General features: G+C 47.9%; 1 protein-coding gene across 1 annotated transcript in view; it reads right to left on the reverse strand.

Annotated features, from left to right (window-relative positions):
* Window positions 1-13,300, reverse strand: part of SLC5A12 (solute carrier family 5 member 12) — a 346,093-nt gene that overhangs the window by 105,776 nt on the left and 227,017 nt on the right. The window contains exon 7 of the mRNA XM_069623503.1: window positions 3,198-3,338. Within this exon, the coding sequence (XP_069479604.1) occupies window positions 3,198-3,338 (141 nt within the window). The remainder of the gene's footprint in view (window positions 1-3,197; window positions 3,339-13,300) is intronic.

Below are 13,300 nucleotides of genomic sequence, written 5' to 3' on the forward strand. Positions count from 1 at the left end.
CGTAATAGAATGAATTTGCATTGTAGTTTTGTAGCACCTCGCTCCAGGGCTCCAACCCTCTCTTATAATGAAATGTGCCACGCTCTACTGCACCGCAGCACCTGGCTCCCACCTTGCCCATGCTTCCCTGGTCCTTCCCCCTCCTCTGTCCCTCCGGCCCACTGCCTCCCATTGGAGAACGGGCCTGTTCCCATCTGTGGATCTTCACCCTCCGTGCTCCGTTCTCTGCATTGGTGGAACCTCCGGGCTGGGGTGAGTGCTCTGGTTGTTTGTAGCCTCCTGGGCTCAAACGTTATTTATTATTTTAGTGTGCGATGTAGTGCTGCAACACCTAGCTCCAGGGCTCCAACCCTCTCTTTTAATAAAATCTGCCATGCTCCTCAGTGCTGCAGCACCTGGCTTGACACTCCCCCTCACCCTCTTACCCTGACTTTCCTGTTCCTTCCCCCTCCTCCCTCACTGTTGCCACCGCCTCAAATTGGAGAACCGGGCCCTTATATATTAGCCTTCCAGGCAGCTCCTGCCTGGCAGCTCCTTGGCAAAGGACCCCATGGCTAAGGACAGCTCCAGTGGTTAGCAGCTCCAGATGGTGTCTGCCAGTGTCAGCCGGGGAAGAATGAAGTCTGCAGCCATACCCTGCTGCGACTGACCGGGTAGGTGTGGTCAGAGGGGCAGCAATCATTGCACCCCATTAAATTGACCCACCCCTCAAATCATTCCTATATTGTTTACCACACAGCACTTAAGCATCTCAGTAAATTGTATTGTTCAGCCTTCCCTCACATCTCCCCTGGAAAGTCAGATTCCTTTGAATTGCTTCTGTGTTTAAAAACTTTGCCTCTTTCCATCTTTTTTTTAGGAAAGTTGAAGCTGGTTTGCATTGCGGTAACTATGGTAGTGTTAACTTGCCTCATTAGGCTCTCTCCCCCTCTCTGGGTCCCCACCCTGCTTGGAGTAACTTTGTACTATTGAGTGTACATGTCTGCCCCTTCTGTGTGTTACCACTGGGTGAACCGCATGCCCCGGCGCATCTTGTGCTACGCGGCACTGGGCTGTGCATCTCTCCTCTCTCTTTTGCTCTCTCCTCCTCCTCCTACTTCCCCCTTGCACCCTCTGTGGTGCTCTCTGTCTCCCCCATCTTTTCTGACTGCTACTCTATCTCGAATCTAATCGCTCTCACTAAGACGGGAAGGAAGAAGTTGAAGAGGGACATCTTGGGATCCAACCCAGGCCCCCCCATCACTGATACCTACATCAGTACTTCCTCCAGACAGACTCTCACTGACATCCTCTTCGGCGTTCCCTCCCCAGACCTATGGAGCCCTCATCTGGACTGTGTTCTCTTTCCTTTCTCCATCTCTCCCATGAATTGTGGCATTCAGAGGGAGGCCCTCTTGGGCTCGTTCCACTCCTCCAAGACCATCATTAATGTCTATCTAAATGGTACCGTCTTGGTCCAGGGCCCTCATCCCAATCTTCTCCTTTTCAATAGGTGTCTCCCATGTCTTATCAACTTCTTTCCTTCTCCTGGTACTCTTACTAGAACCTCTGTGGCTCCTCTGCCACCTCCTTCTTCCTCTGCCTTTGTAGCACCCTCCTGCTCCTCTGTGGCTACTATATCACCTCCATGTAACAGCTCTGCCCACTCTCGGGCCCTTCTGCCACTTTTGCAGGGTGTACCTAAAGCCAGTACCCCACCACGGAAATCTTTCAAATGTGGCAACCGGCTCCACGTCGCTAGTCTCACTCTCCCTCTGCTGTCAAACACTCCTGCCACCTGCTTGAAGAATTTGACCTGTATGTCCTCTCTCTCATTGAGACTTGGTTCACGGTCATCTCTGTCATTAGTTTTTTGACGCTCTCCTCCTTGATGGCTACAAGATACTCTCTGAATCCAGAACCAACTGTCCAAGAGGGGGAGTAGCTCTGATCTTTCCGAAGTGGGTCCCTTCATCTATCATTCCTAACAGGGCTACTCCTCCTTTGAATGTCTGGTCTGCAGGCTCTCTATCTCTCCTGGCCTCACTCTGAATATGGCCACCATCTACAGGGCACCTGGCCAGGTCGCCCTCTTCCTCTCTGGGTGGGCTGACCTCTCCTCTTTTCTCCTTGTATCTACCTCTCAACTTCCTCTCCTCAGAGACCTCAACAGCAGTTGGGAGGGCGGAAGGAGGGGAAGTGGAAAAAAAAAGAAACCGTACCTGGGTCCCCGGCGGGGGACCATGGAAGCCTCCTGACGTGTGGATGCTCGGAGCGGGGATGGCCCCGCTCCGAGTCTCCATACGGCAGGAGGCTACCATCGTCCCCCGCTGGGGACCATGGCATAGAAGGTAAGTGGGGTGGGGAGGGCAGGGAGGTAGGAGGAGGGAATAAAGGGGAGGAAACAAAAAAGCCTTACCTCTGTCCCCGGCGGGGGGCGAAGGTAACCTCTCAGCCGTGGGAAGGCTCGGAGTGGGGATGGCCCCGCTTCGAGCATCCTCATTGGCTGAAGGTCTGCCACGCCCCCCGCCGGGGACAAATGCTGTGGAATCCCAACAGAGGGATTCCCGGCCTGGTAATGACTCGGCGAGGGCCAATCAGAATGGTTCTTTCATTCTGATTGCAGCCTCGCCAGGTACTAATACCTGTTAAAATACTGCCACCCTTGTAATAAGGTCCACTATTTTGATTGCAAAAAAATCCATTTTATTGATGCACTGTTGTTATCATTAAAAAAAAAAAGAGCAATACATCAATCAATACATAAGCGACTCTATGGGCCTCCATACCGGGTTCCAGTACCGGGTTTTGTGAATGAGGAATTACCGGGTCATTCCGACCTTGGAGGACCCGGTAATTCCTCATGCACAGAACCATTCCCCATTCCCATTTGAGCCCCCATAGGGTTCAATGGGAATGGGGATGGAGTTAATAAAGGTACCGTTAATAACGGGCCCGTTATTAGCTTCTTGGTCCCCTCGCGGGACCCGGAAAGGACGTCTGGTTTTACCAGAACTCTGTTACGGGTCCCGCTAGGGGACCTCGTAATCAGGCATCCCGTAATGAAGGGTGCCGGTCCTGTACCGGCACCCTTCATTATTAGAGCGCAAGCCTCGTAATGAGGCCCATATATGTATATATAGTTGTACATTTTCAAATTCACAATACAGTAGAAAATGTAGAAGGTTCAGTTTTCAATTTTGTAATATTCTACTCACAGTTTGGCGTGCATCTCTGATTTGCAAGAAATACATCTCTGTATTGTCGATTGATTGACTCCGTAGATTCCTAACCACGTAAATGTTCCTCCAACAGCAAGCGTCCAAAACGTATGTCTTCTTAAGGGGTCTGTATCAAAGCTAAAATGTTTACAAAGAGAAACACCTTTTTGAAGATCAAGCACAAATGAAACTGACATTTGATTCGGATGTCACTTTCATTCAGTTACATCACTAAAGCATGGCTTTCCCTCAATCTGTGATTGCAAATAAACTCCTTCTATCATATTCTTGTGTCAATTAATGTTTACACCAGTTTTAGAATGTTCTTGAGGGCACAGCCAATCAGGGTGTAGGAATTCAGAAACAATTCACTGGGAATTTGTCTGGACATCCTGTTTCCATCTTGGCTGAGCTTTCATGAACAAACCTTTGATCTCCTTGTCAACCACCTTGCCTGTCTCTGAGTTCTCTTTTCCCACTTCACTCCCTCTGACGTCACCATACCTACCCATTTGTTTGATAGCAGGCTTTCTCGGCACTACAGCACTACTGACACTATGACAGAGACACCCCAAGAAAACACACTGCTGCTCTAGAACATTGCCTCATCCCCAGGACACTCAGCAACCAGGAACCAAACGCACTTCTCTCGCAGTTGGGCCATTTTGCAGGAGGTAGGGGGACTGAACAGTTCTTCAGTGCTATGGGTTGTAAGGCATCTGTGATACCTTTTCGGGCCGTCTCCATTTATTTACTCTCGTGCAAGTGTGTCCACGAGCAAAGTGTCTAGTTTTGTGGATTACAATATAGAGTTGACTTCTGCTGTAGAGGGATTGCCAGTTTCTTTTCTCAATCAGATCTAGATTTTTGTGGACTGCTCACACTCGCACTGGAGGAATCATGAAACAGTAACATCATAAATATCTAAGAACCTTCTTATTTTAAATTGAGTGATGTAACATGTCTTGTGAAACTGAATGCATTATGGATGCAGCTAAATGCTTTCCCTTTTTGCTATATGTATAAATAAATACCCCTCTTCAAGATACAATGATTGGGCTATATGTTTCAATTAGGATTATTGATGAGTTTACCAGAACACTCCGGCCCTCATTACGACCCTGGCGGAAAGTAACTGACCTGACCGCCATAGCGTAAATAGCGTTTCCGCCATTGCACGACGGAGTAAAGTGCGGCTAATTCCGACCCATCGGGCACGAGCACTACGCCATGGCGGAAGTGCAAAGTCCGCGATGGCGGAAATGTCCCCAAAACGCCCCTCACCGCCGTCGTACGGCGCCCTAGGTGCAATTCCGCCACCCATCATAGCGGTCACCGTAATGAGCGGCAATCGGAAAATACGGTGACCGTAAATATACGGAAACGGAAGTAAAAACATGGTCCCGGAACGGGAAACAGCACGCCGTACACCTATAAAATCAGAATTCCCACACAACCATTAAAAATACTACCCTGAGACACATCCCAACCCGTCATCCACCCTAGCGAAAACAATAAAAATGGGAAAAGTAGCGAAAAAAGCGTGCGACCGCAAGCGGCAGGTCCACTTCTCCCGTGAGGAACTCACCGTGCTCACAGAGACCCTCCAGGAGAATGCTGCCGTCGTCTTCTCGACGCAAATGACCAAGACGGCACTTGCGAACAAGAAGGCCATATGGGCCCTGGTGGCACAGCGGGTAAGTGCGGTGGGGACCGCACCCCGCAACCCACAGCAATGCAGAAAGCGATGGGACGACTTGCGGATACGCGTACGGAGCATACTATCCGCCAACCGTAACATTGCCACAGCTACCGGGGGAGGATCGGAATCACCCATCAAGTTGACCCCCTGGGAAGAAATCTGTGCCTCCACCATTGGAATGTAGAGTATAGAGGGAGTCGGAGGGATGGAGAAAGGAGTGCAGAAATCCGAAGAATCAGGTAGGTGGCCCAAATAAAACAATGCTAAATCCACAATGTCCAATCATGTGAAGTACCATGTGTCCACATAGTGCAACAGAAACACATGGCCAGGAGAACGTCCACATACATTGGCCTGATAGCGCACTTTAAAACTCACATTAAATACATAAATAATTAAAAATCCTAAAAACACCCTCTACACGTGCAGCAGGCACACCCTAACTGCAGGCTGCAAAACAACTGCATCCTCATTCCACACAAAAATGAAACCACCTCCAAGGCCCTGACCCAAATCACCCTCAGGTACCACCCCAATGCATGTGATACATTGCCATTCCAATTTCCACAGACCCATTAATAACGCTCGCCCTCCTTTATTCCACCACAGGGTCCGATTCAAACGACGAGCTCCAGGACACCCCTACCAGCACACCTGCAAAGAGGGCCAAGACCAACGGCCAAAGACCCTCCACCTCAGCTGCACGGATCAAGACACGGCAGCAGCACAAATCAAGTGGAAGCACACAGGAAGGGACTCCAACAGGCACCCTAGCAGCCAGCATGCCCACAACAGCACCACCACAGGTCCCCCCAATGGATGCCACAGAAGGCACTGCTTCTGGTAGCAGCAGCACCATAGGTGACACTGCATTAATGGCAGCATGCTCCGACACAGAAAACGGGGATGTCGATGTAGGATCCATCCATGACCTGTCTCAATCCCCCTGTTTGATTCATCCCGTACACCATGAGGATACCACGCAGGGGCACCCACAAGACGACGACTGGCCATCCCCCACAAGCCCTGTGGCAAGACAACATGAGGTGATCAGCCCCTCTGTGACACCACCGCAAATGGCCATGGCACAGCAGAGGCAACAATCCCTCGACCAGGTTATCGTGCAACAGCAGCAACTGGCCACGCTCCTCAAGGACCATGCTGATGAATGTGGGGGTACTAAGGCAGCCATAGAAACATCAACTGAGACACTTAGGGCAGAAATGGAGAGAAGTACAGAGACACTAAGGGCACAAATGGAGAGAAGCACCGAGAGCCTGAGAGTACAAATGGAGAGAAGCACCGAGAGCCTGAGGGGGGAACTGCATGCGACATCCAAAGACGTATGTGCTGAACTTGCCGCTGTGCGCCGTGTGCTCACTGAGCTCTCACAAACCCTTAGGGACATGCATGGACGTGAGCAGGCAGAGACATCATCCGTTGCAATTTCCGCCCAGGGCAGCCCCCAACGTAGATCTGAGAGGAACCTGCGCTCCACAGGCAGGGGTGCCCCTGATACCCGGAGAGGGGGCTTGCAATAGCGTCTGCCCACTGACAATGAGCATCTTTGGACACTGGTGTTCGGGGGGGAGGTAGGAGGGTGGAGGGGGTGTGTTGGGCTCACTTGGGTGGCGGGTCGATGGGGTGTGTAACATAATTTCACATATGCTATAAACATTGCAAAATCATCCAATGAGATGTGTGGACATTGATCTTTGTGTACGAGGCCTTTATAGGCGTACAGTCCATATTGTGCATGTTCCAGACACACACAGTGCCACAAGTCCCGTGTCCATGTATCAGCCACCAGGCGTGAGTGCTAGAAGCATGAATCTATGAGAATCTGACGAATTTCACGGCCCTCCTGTGCCTCACGGACTCCTTGAGGTGCTGCCACATCCCCACCCTCATCATGACCATCTTCAGGTGCTTGCAGTTCTGCGTCAGGGGGCATGGGCACATTTCTACGTACGCACATGTTGTGTAGCATGACACATGCCATGACCATCTTTGCAACCTTCTCATGGCGGTACAGGAGTGCCCCGCCAGACCTGCTGAGGCAGCGGAAACAAGTCTTCAGTAGGCCGAATGCCTGTTCTATGACTACACGGGTACGTGAGTGGGCATGGTTGTAGTCCTCCTCATGCTGGTTCTATGGGTTCCGGAGTGGTGTAAGGAGCCATCTCTTCAGTGGATACCCGGCATCACCTGTATGTGGACAATAAAGGATGTTTGTGGAATGACATTGCTACGTACGCACCCCCCTCCCCTTCCTGCCAGGTCATTGCCGCATCACATACCCCACATCATCATGCATGAAATGAGACTCACCGAGTAGCCAGGATCTGTTCCCTGCGTGTCGCTCCATGTAGCGTGGTATTGTAGAGTTCCTCAAGACCATAGAATCATGGGTTGATCCAGGAAATCGGGCACAACAATGTGTAATGATCCTGTTGGAGTCACACACCATTTGTACATTAAGAGAATGAAATTGTTTTCGGTTGCGGTACTGGGCCTCCATGGCATGTGGGACGACCAATTCCACATGGGTGCAGTCGATGGCACCAATGCAACCCGGTATGCCGCCAAGTGCATGGAATCCCACTTTTGTGTTCGTAATTTCCTGCTCCGAGCGTGGTAGAGAGATGTAGTCGTCTGCGTGCTTCAGGAGGGCATCGAGCACTTGCAATAGTGTCCGTGAGAACAGTGGCTGTGAAATGCCATGCAACTGTCCGACTGTGTGCTGGTAGGTGCCTGTGGCCAGGAAGTGTAGTACAGACACCACCTTCAGTAGGGGTGGGATGGCGGTTGGGCTATCTATCATGCTGACAAGGTCAGCGTGTGTCATGTCCACAATGGCGGTTATGGTGTCCCGGTCCAAACGGTAGAGGGTGTGGATCTGCTCATCAGTGAGGTTGAACGGATGTGCTCGGAGGCGTGGGATTGCGGGCTGCCTGCGTGGTGGTAGTGGCTGTGCTGGTGGGCCTTGCTGGCCCTGCCTTGCCCTCCTCCTCCTCCTGCGTCTCCTCTGTGCGGCCGGTTGTTGTAGTAGTTGGTGTTCGTCTTCTTCTTGAAGTTGGAGTACTTGCAGTGCTATCAGGTCCCCCAGGGCCAACATCGCTAGTCCTGCCGGTAGCATTTTGGAGTGGGTGTGGTTGTGGGAGGGGGTTGGGTGTGCAATTTATGTGTTTTCAGGCTGTATAGACTCCACCTGTGGTGATTCATTCCACCTGTGCAAGCTGCAATCCCCTTTGGGCGAGCACGTCCCGCACACAACGCTGCAATTCGACGCATGGCATCTTGCTATTACAATCATGTATTTAATCCCGATGGCAGTGAAATATTGGTTCATATGTTCATTCTGCTATGGTCCCATTGTTTCACATACTATCTTTGCAGTTGCGAACAAACTTGTGAAGGGTCAGTGGAATGTAGTACTCGATTGACGGTGGACCCTCATGCAGCACTGTACCGAGGTTCACCGACGGGCGGGGCGTCCCATTTGTGAGTGAAGCCAGTTGCCATTTTCACACACTGCCGCACTACATGGATGAATTTGTGATTTCAAGTGGTCACAGATGCCTTTTCGACATGATGTTGCAAATGAGGAATTCGAAGGACAGCGCTTTCGGTTTTCAGCTAGCGGCGAGGAGACGCCCACAGGTCTGACTGCAGATATAAAGTTCTATTGTTTAATGTCCTTCGGACAGGGGCCATGGCGAGAATGCAATGATTGATATGAATAGTATGGGATGCGCAATAGCGTAGTGGACGATAAGGCAGGACGTTCCCAAATACATGTTACTTCACAACACTTGAATTCCGGGCTGGAGCACAGTGGATTTTGCAGACTGCATTACGCACAGACTCAATGGAAATTTCACATGTTATGTGAGTAAATAATCAGGCGTTTTCATACCGGGATGAGGGAATGATGTATGGATGCATGGACAGATGATTTAATGGAGAGTTTGCCATGTACAGGGCTTTTTGGAATCTATCCACTTCCCCTGCGCTATGTGATGCAGGGCTGCCATAGTGGGACCATCGTCTATCTGCCCTTGTTGAACCCTCCCTGTCTCGACGCGCCTTCCAACACTTGTGTCTATGCACGTTACTAATCCCATCTAATGGATTCTGTTTTAACAGACGCATGCACACAAACACTCGTTTGTAATAGTGTTTTCACCTCGATTTGTATAGTTATGATTCGCAAGTGAATTTTGGGTGGGAATAATCCTTTTGAGTGGGCTAGCATGCATATGGCTGTGGATTTAGTGTGATCATTGAAGTGAGTAATTCAAATGAAGTTCTGATGCCCATACTATTCTTTTTCATTTCATTTGGGTGACAGGTATCTCCTCCCCTTTTGCCGCTGCCATCTGTATGCCACTCCTGCAGATGGCTTTTACTCCCGACACCTGCTGCTTCGTGTTAATCAGTGGAGCACCATTACGATCTTATGGGACGATCGCCAATGGGCCACATGCCCTTACGCAGTACTAGTGGCTAGGAGGAACATATCGACCTTTCAGCTGGACTAGTGCCTACCTAATGGGACGGCCCTGCGGTTCTAGGCGCTTCCATGTTGCCTTTTTGAACGTGAATGTAGCCCCTGTGTACCATGAAGGAACAGGGCGTCACACAAGAAGAAGCTGGTCATTTATTGCGGATGCAGCCCACAATAATGAAATATATTTTGGAGTTCATGACCTAATAGCTGTATGGGCTTGGTGATTTTGTTGTGCATTAAATTTTGATTATGATATTGACCGTGTAGCGTTATTCTTTGCAAGTAATGTAGCATATTCCTATTTGTGGAGCGATGTATTGTGAGAAGATCTGCATTGGGTTCCGGCTTCTGAGTATAGTTGCGTGGTACTGTACTGGGCGCGTTTGCCTACGAAGCCCAGTGAGGTCAGGGATAGGGGCTGCCATTATGACTGTTTTAATGATGTCATGCTCAGGGGCGGGGGATTAGCTTTTGTGTAACAGATGCCGGTCAGCCAGGTGGATTGGTGGAATGATGTGATTATCAGAATATGGCTGGTCACAGGTGCCTGTGTTTGCGTGCGTTTCTTGGAGGGAGACTGAGGTCATGTCCATTGGAATAGCTTCTGTATTCGTGCCATCTGTGCCCTGCAGCTCCCATTGGCCCCTCTTGAGATGAGCCTGGCTGCTCAGTCACTCTGCCAACTTGTGTGGTACATGCTTATGCTGATGGTTGGTTTGTTTACTGGCAGGAGTACAGGGCTGGTGCAGTCTCACTCAGGATACTGCTTTGAATGTTGCCTTACACTGGTGTCAAGCGATGGGGGGCCTGTTTTTGTTTGTCTCCTATTACAGTTCATGTTGCTGGACTTGAACCTTCACATGCCTGTGCTGCATCAGTGCGGCAATGGTGCCATGGCAAATATGGATGGCCACTCACAAGGCACTTGGAGCCCCTAGATTCATTTGTTCGTTGGCATGCATGGGTGACTTGTACATTTCACTGGTTGCATTGTGACTTCATTGCACCTACGAGGAGTTGTGCAATGTGGCCAGGGAGTGGTGTACAGGCACTCAGTAGGGCCTTTTACGGTTGGTTCGCGATGCCGTACTTCTCACCATGGCGGAATAGTACTTTCCGCCATGCTTGATGGCGTTAGGTATATGTCCGCTAGGGTCAGAATTCCCGTACCGTTGCGCCATGGTGGTAATTACGGTTTGGCATGGCGCGCGTGCGCGTACTTGGTGCAGTTAGCGTTGGCGTTCACTACGGTGTCGCTAATGGCATCGTACTTTACGGTGACGGGTCATAATCGCACCGAGTGCTATTCGATGGCGGTATTGCATTTCCGTCATCGTTTTTCGATTTCCGCCAGGGTCGTAATGAGGGCCTCCCTGTCACCAGGAACACCATAATCCATCTTGGCATTTGCTAGTGGGGACAACCCATCCCAAATAAGAGTAGAGGGGGACAATTAAAGGTTCTGTAAATCTGAAAACAGAAAAAGCTCCTATTGAGTTAATATGATTGGAAAACATTATGATTCATATTTCTGTATATAGGGCACAGGAGCAACAGAGCATTCTACAGGTCAAAGAGCAAAAAGTTGGTAGGAATAATGTAATGAGTCATCAAAAAAGTAATACCAATATGGATAAAACAAGTAAAAGTGTCAAATATAAATGTTCAAATAAATATTGACCACCACAGCAAAGTCTCACAGTTCTTATAAATGCATACACATCTGATCTAAACTGCCTGCTAGAATGGTTACTATGACTACATCAGTGTAAATTGTCCTAATAGGAACCAGGATGGTGTTTCACGTGATAAAGCAAGCCGATAGGAGCCCCTGTGGCCTACAGATTTGTTAGTTATCCAATTACATATAAAAGAAAAAACAGTCAAGTCTTCATTTCCTTATGGACACAAAAACCTAATCTCCCACCATGTCAAAATATAATCAGTGTTCAAAATCCCATTTGTTATATACAGTGATATCATTTTGTTTTTTTAAACAACGTTGATAATTGTCTACATTCATGACTCGCTATATCACTGCTTGTCAACAGAAAACCCAAGACACTTATATCTAAAGGGGTACATTCAGCAGATCGCCTACTCTTTTAGAACATCTTCCTGTTTCTAATATCTGGAATTTCATTTAATGGATATGGTGTTAAGCCTCTTCAAAGAGGAGAGCCGCAGATGATTCTCAAATCCTGGTGCATATAATCATTTCATTCCAGCTGTGTTTTTCCTTTCTGGTGATGCCCAATGTAGAGTGTGAAACATGGATACTTGATACTGCATATTAGATGGATGCCGTTGCACTTTTCTATGTCCCACAGTTGCACCTGCTTGTAATTTTCAGGATGGTACACTGCTGATCCTTGTGTGATATTACTGCAATCTACTACAATGCAAAACCCGGCCTGTGTCTATCTTTCCCATGGCTAATGGCCCGTGTTCATTCATCATTTCCCTCACACGTGAATAAAAACAGTTGTCTTCTGTTTTTATGATCTGTATAGGCAAAAACTGAATTTAATTCATTTTAACACTTTGAATAGTAGGTTTCAGCAAATAAACTGAATCCACTTCTTTCTGTAGCAATGCTTTCCCGGAGAGCATAAGTATCTGTGTCACTTCACATACTTTTGCAATGTCTTGCTAAGGATAATCGTAATTCAGAAATATGTTTATCCACTGATCCGCACACGTTTTGTTGTCATTTACTGTTCGTTTGATCCTCAATATTTTGCTATATGGTATTTTATTTATTTCAGCCGGCTGGTGGAAAAAAAAACATGTGATGTAGTGAATTGTTTCTATCCATCATTTTACTATACATTGCCACTCTCATATGGCCATTGCCAACTTGGATTTCAACATGCACAAACTGGGCACCCTGACATCCAATGTTCCAGGTAAATTGTATAAAATCACGAATGTTATGCTGGTATTCTAAGAAGGCAATGAAATCCTTTTTTTGAAGCATTCCAGGTAGCAGAAATATCATTAATGCATCATCGCCATGTCCCAATTTGTTGAGCTCACATGCGATGTCACAACAAACAATTATTCCCAGTTATATAGTTGATTTCTATATCCAAATTGGCATTACATGTCAAGATGTTCTTACATAGATTAAAGATAGAACATATTAGGATATTTTGCCTTGCTTCCTTTGAATTCCATATTTGATTGCAAACACACCAATAACTCTGTCCTGTCCATATTATAGGCACCTGAATTTATATCAGAATGCACCAAGTCATCCACACTGCTCTTCATCTTTTGCTCAACTCATACCGTGATGTTAGTGTTATTTTTGCACCTGGATCATCCAAGATCGACACATTTGGCCAATTCACTCCTATTTCTGTTTCCGAACTATCAATTTCATCATCTTCACCTCCCCATTTACGTTCACCATAAATACTTCTTAATTATTGTCCTTTCCAGAACCCGCACACCTTCCACGACTAACGCATTGCACCTTTTTTTCTATTTGTACTGTAGGCTGCTTAAAGGTTTTTACAAAAGTACATAAAATATCCCTCTTCTTGCATTTTGTACATGCCACCTTCCATTCCAGAACATGCACCTGAACATGCCAGAGGATTTTTGCTTCCACATATGATACATAGATATTCTCCACTCGTAGCCGCTCGAGACCTTTGAGGATTCTTCTATTTAAGCCTGTGATATACACTCCCTGCTTCCACTCCATTTAGGTGAACTCCATTTTCACAATGTTTTCTCGGTGGCTGTTCCCCCACATCAATCTTTAGGACAGATCCTTCATCCTTAGCTAATTTAGTGGCACATTCCATGGAATATTCAACATGCTTTTCAATCTGTAACATTTACTCCAACATAGGATCATCCTTCGAACACAGT

Source organism: Ambystoma mexicanum, chromosome 11 (assembly GCF_040938575.1).
Source record: "Ambystoma mexicanum isolate Mex_15411 chromosome 11, UKY_AmexF1_1, whole genome shotgun sequence".
Lineage (NCBI taxonomy): Eukaryota > Metazoa > Chordata > Amphibia > Caudata > Ambystomatidae > Ambystoma > Ambystoma mexicanum.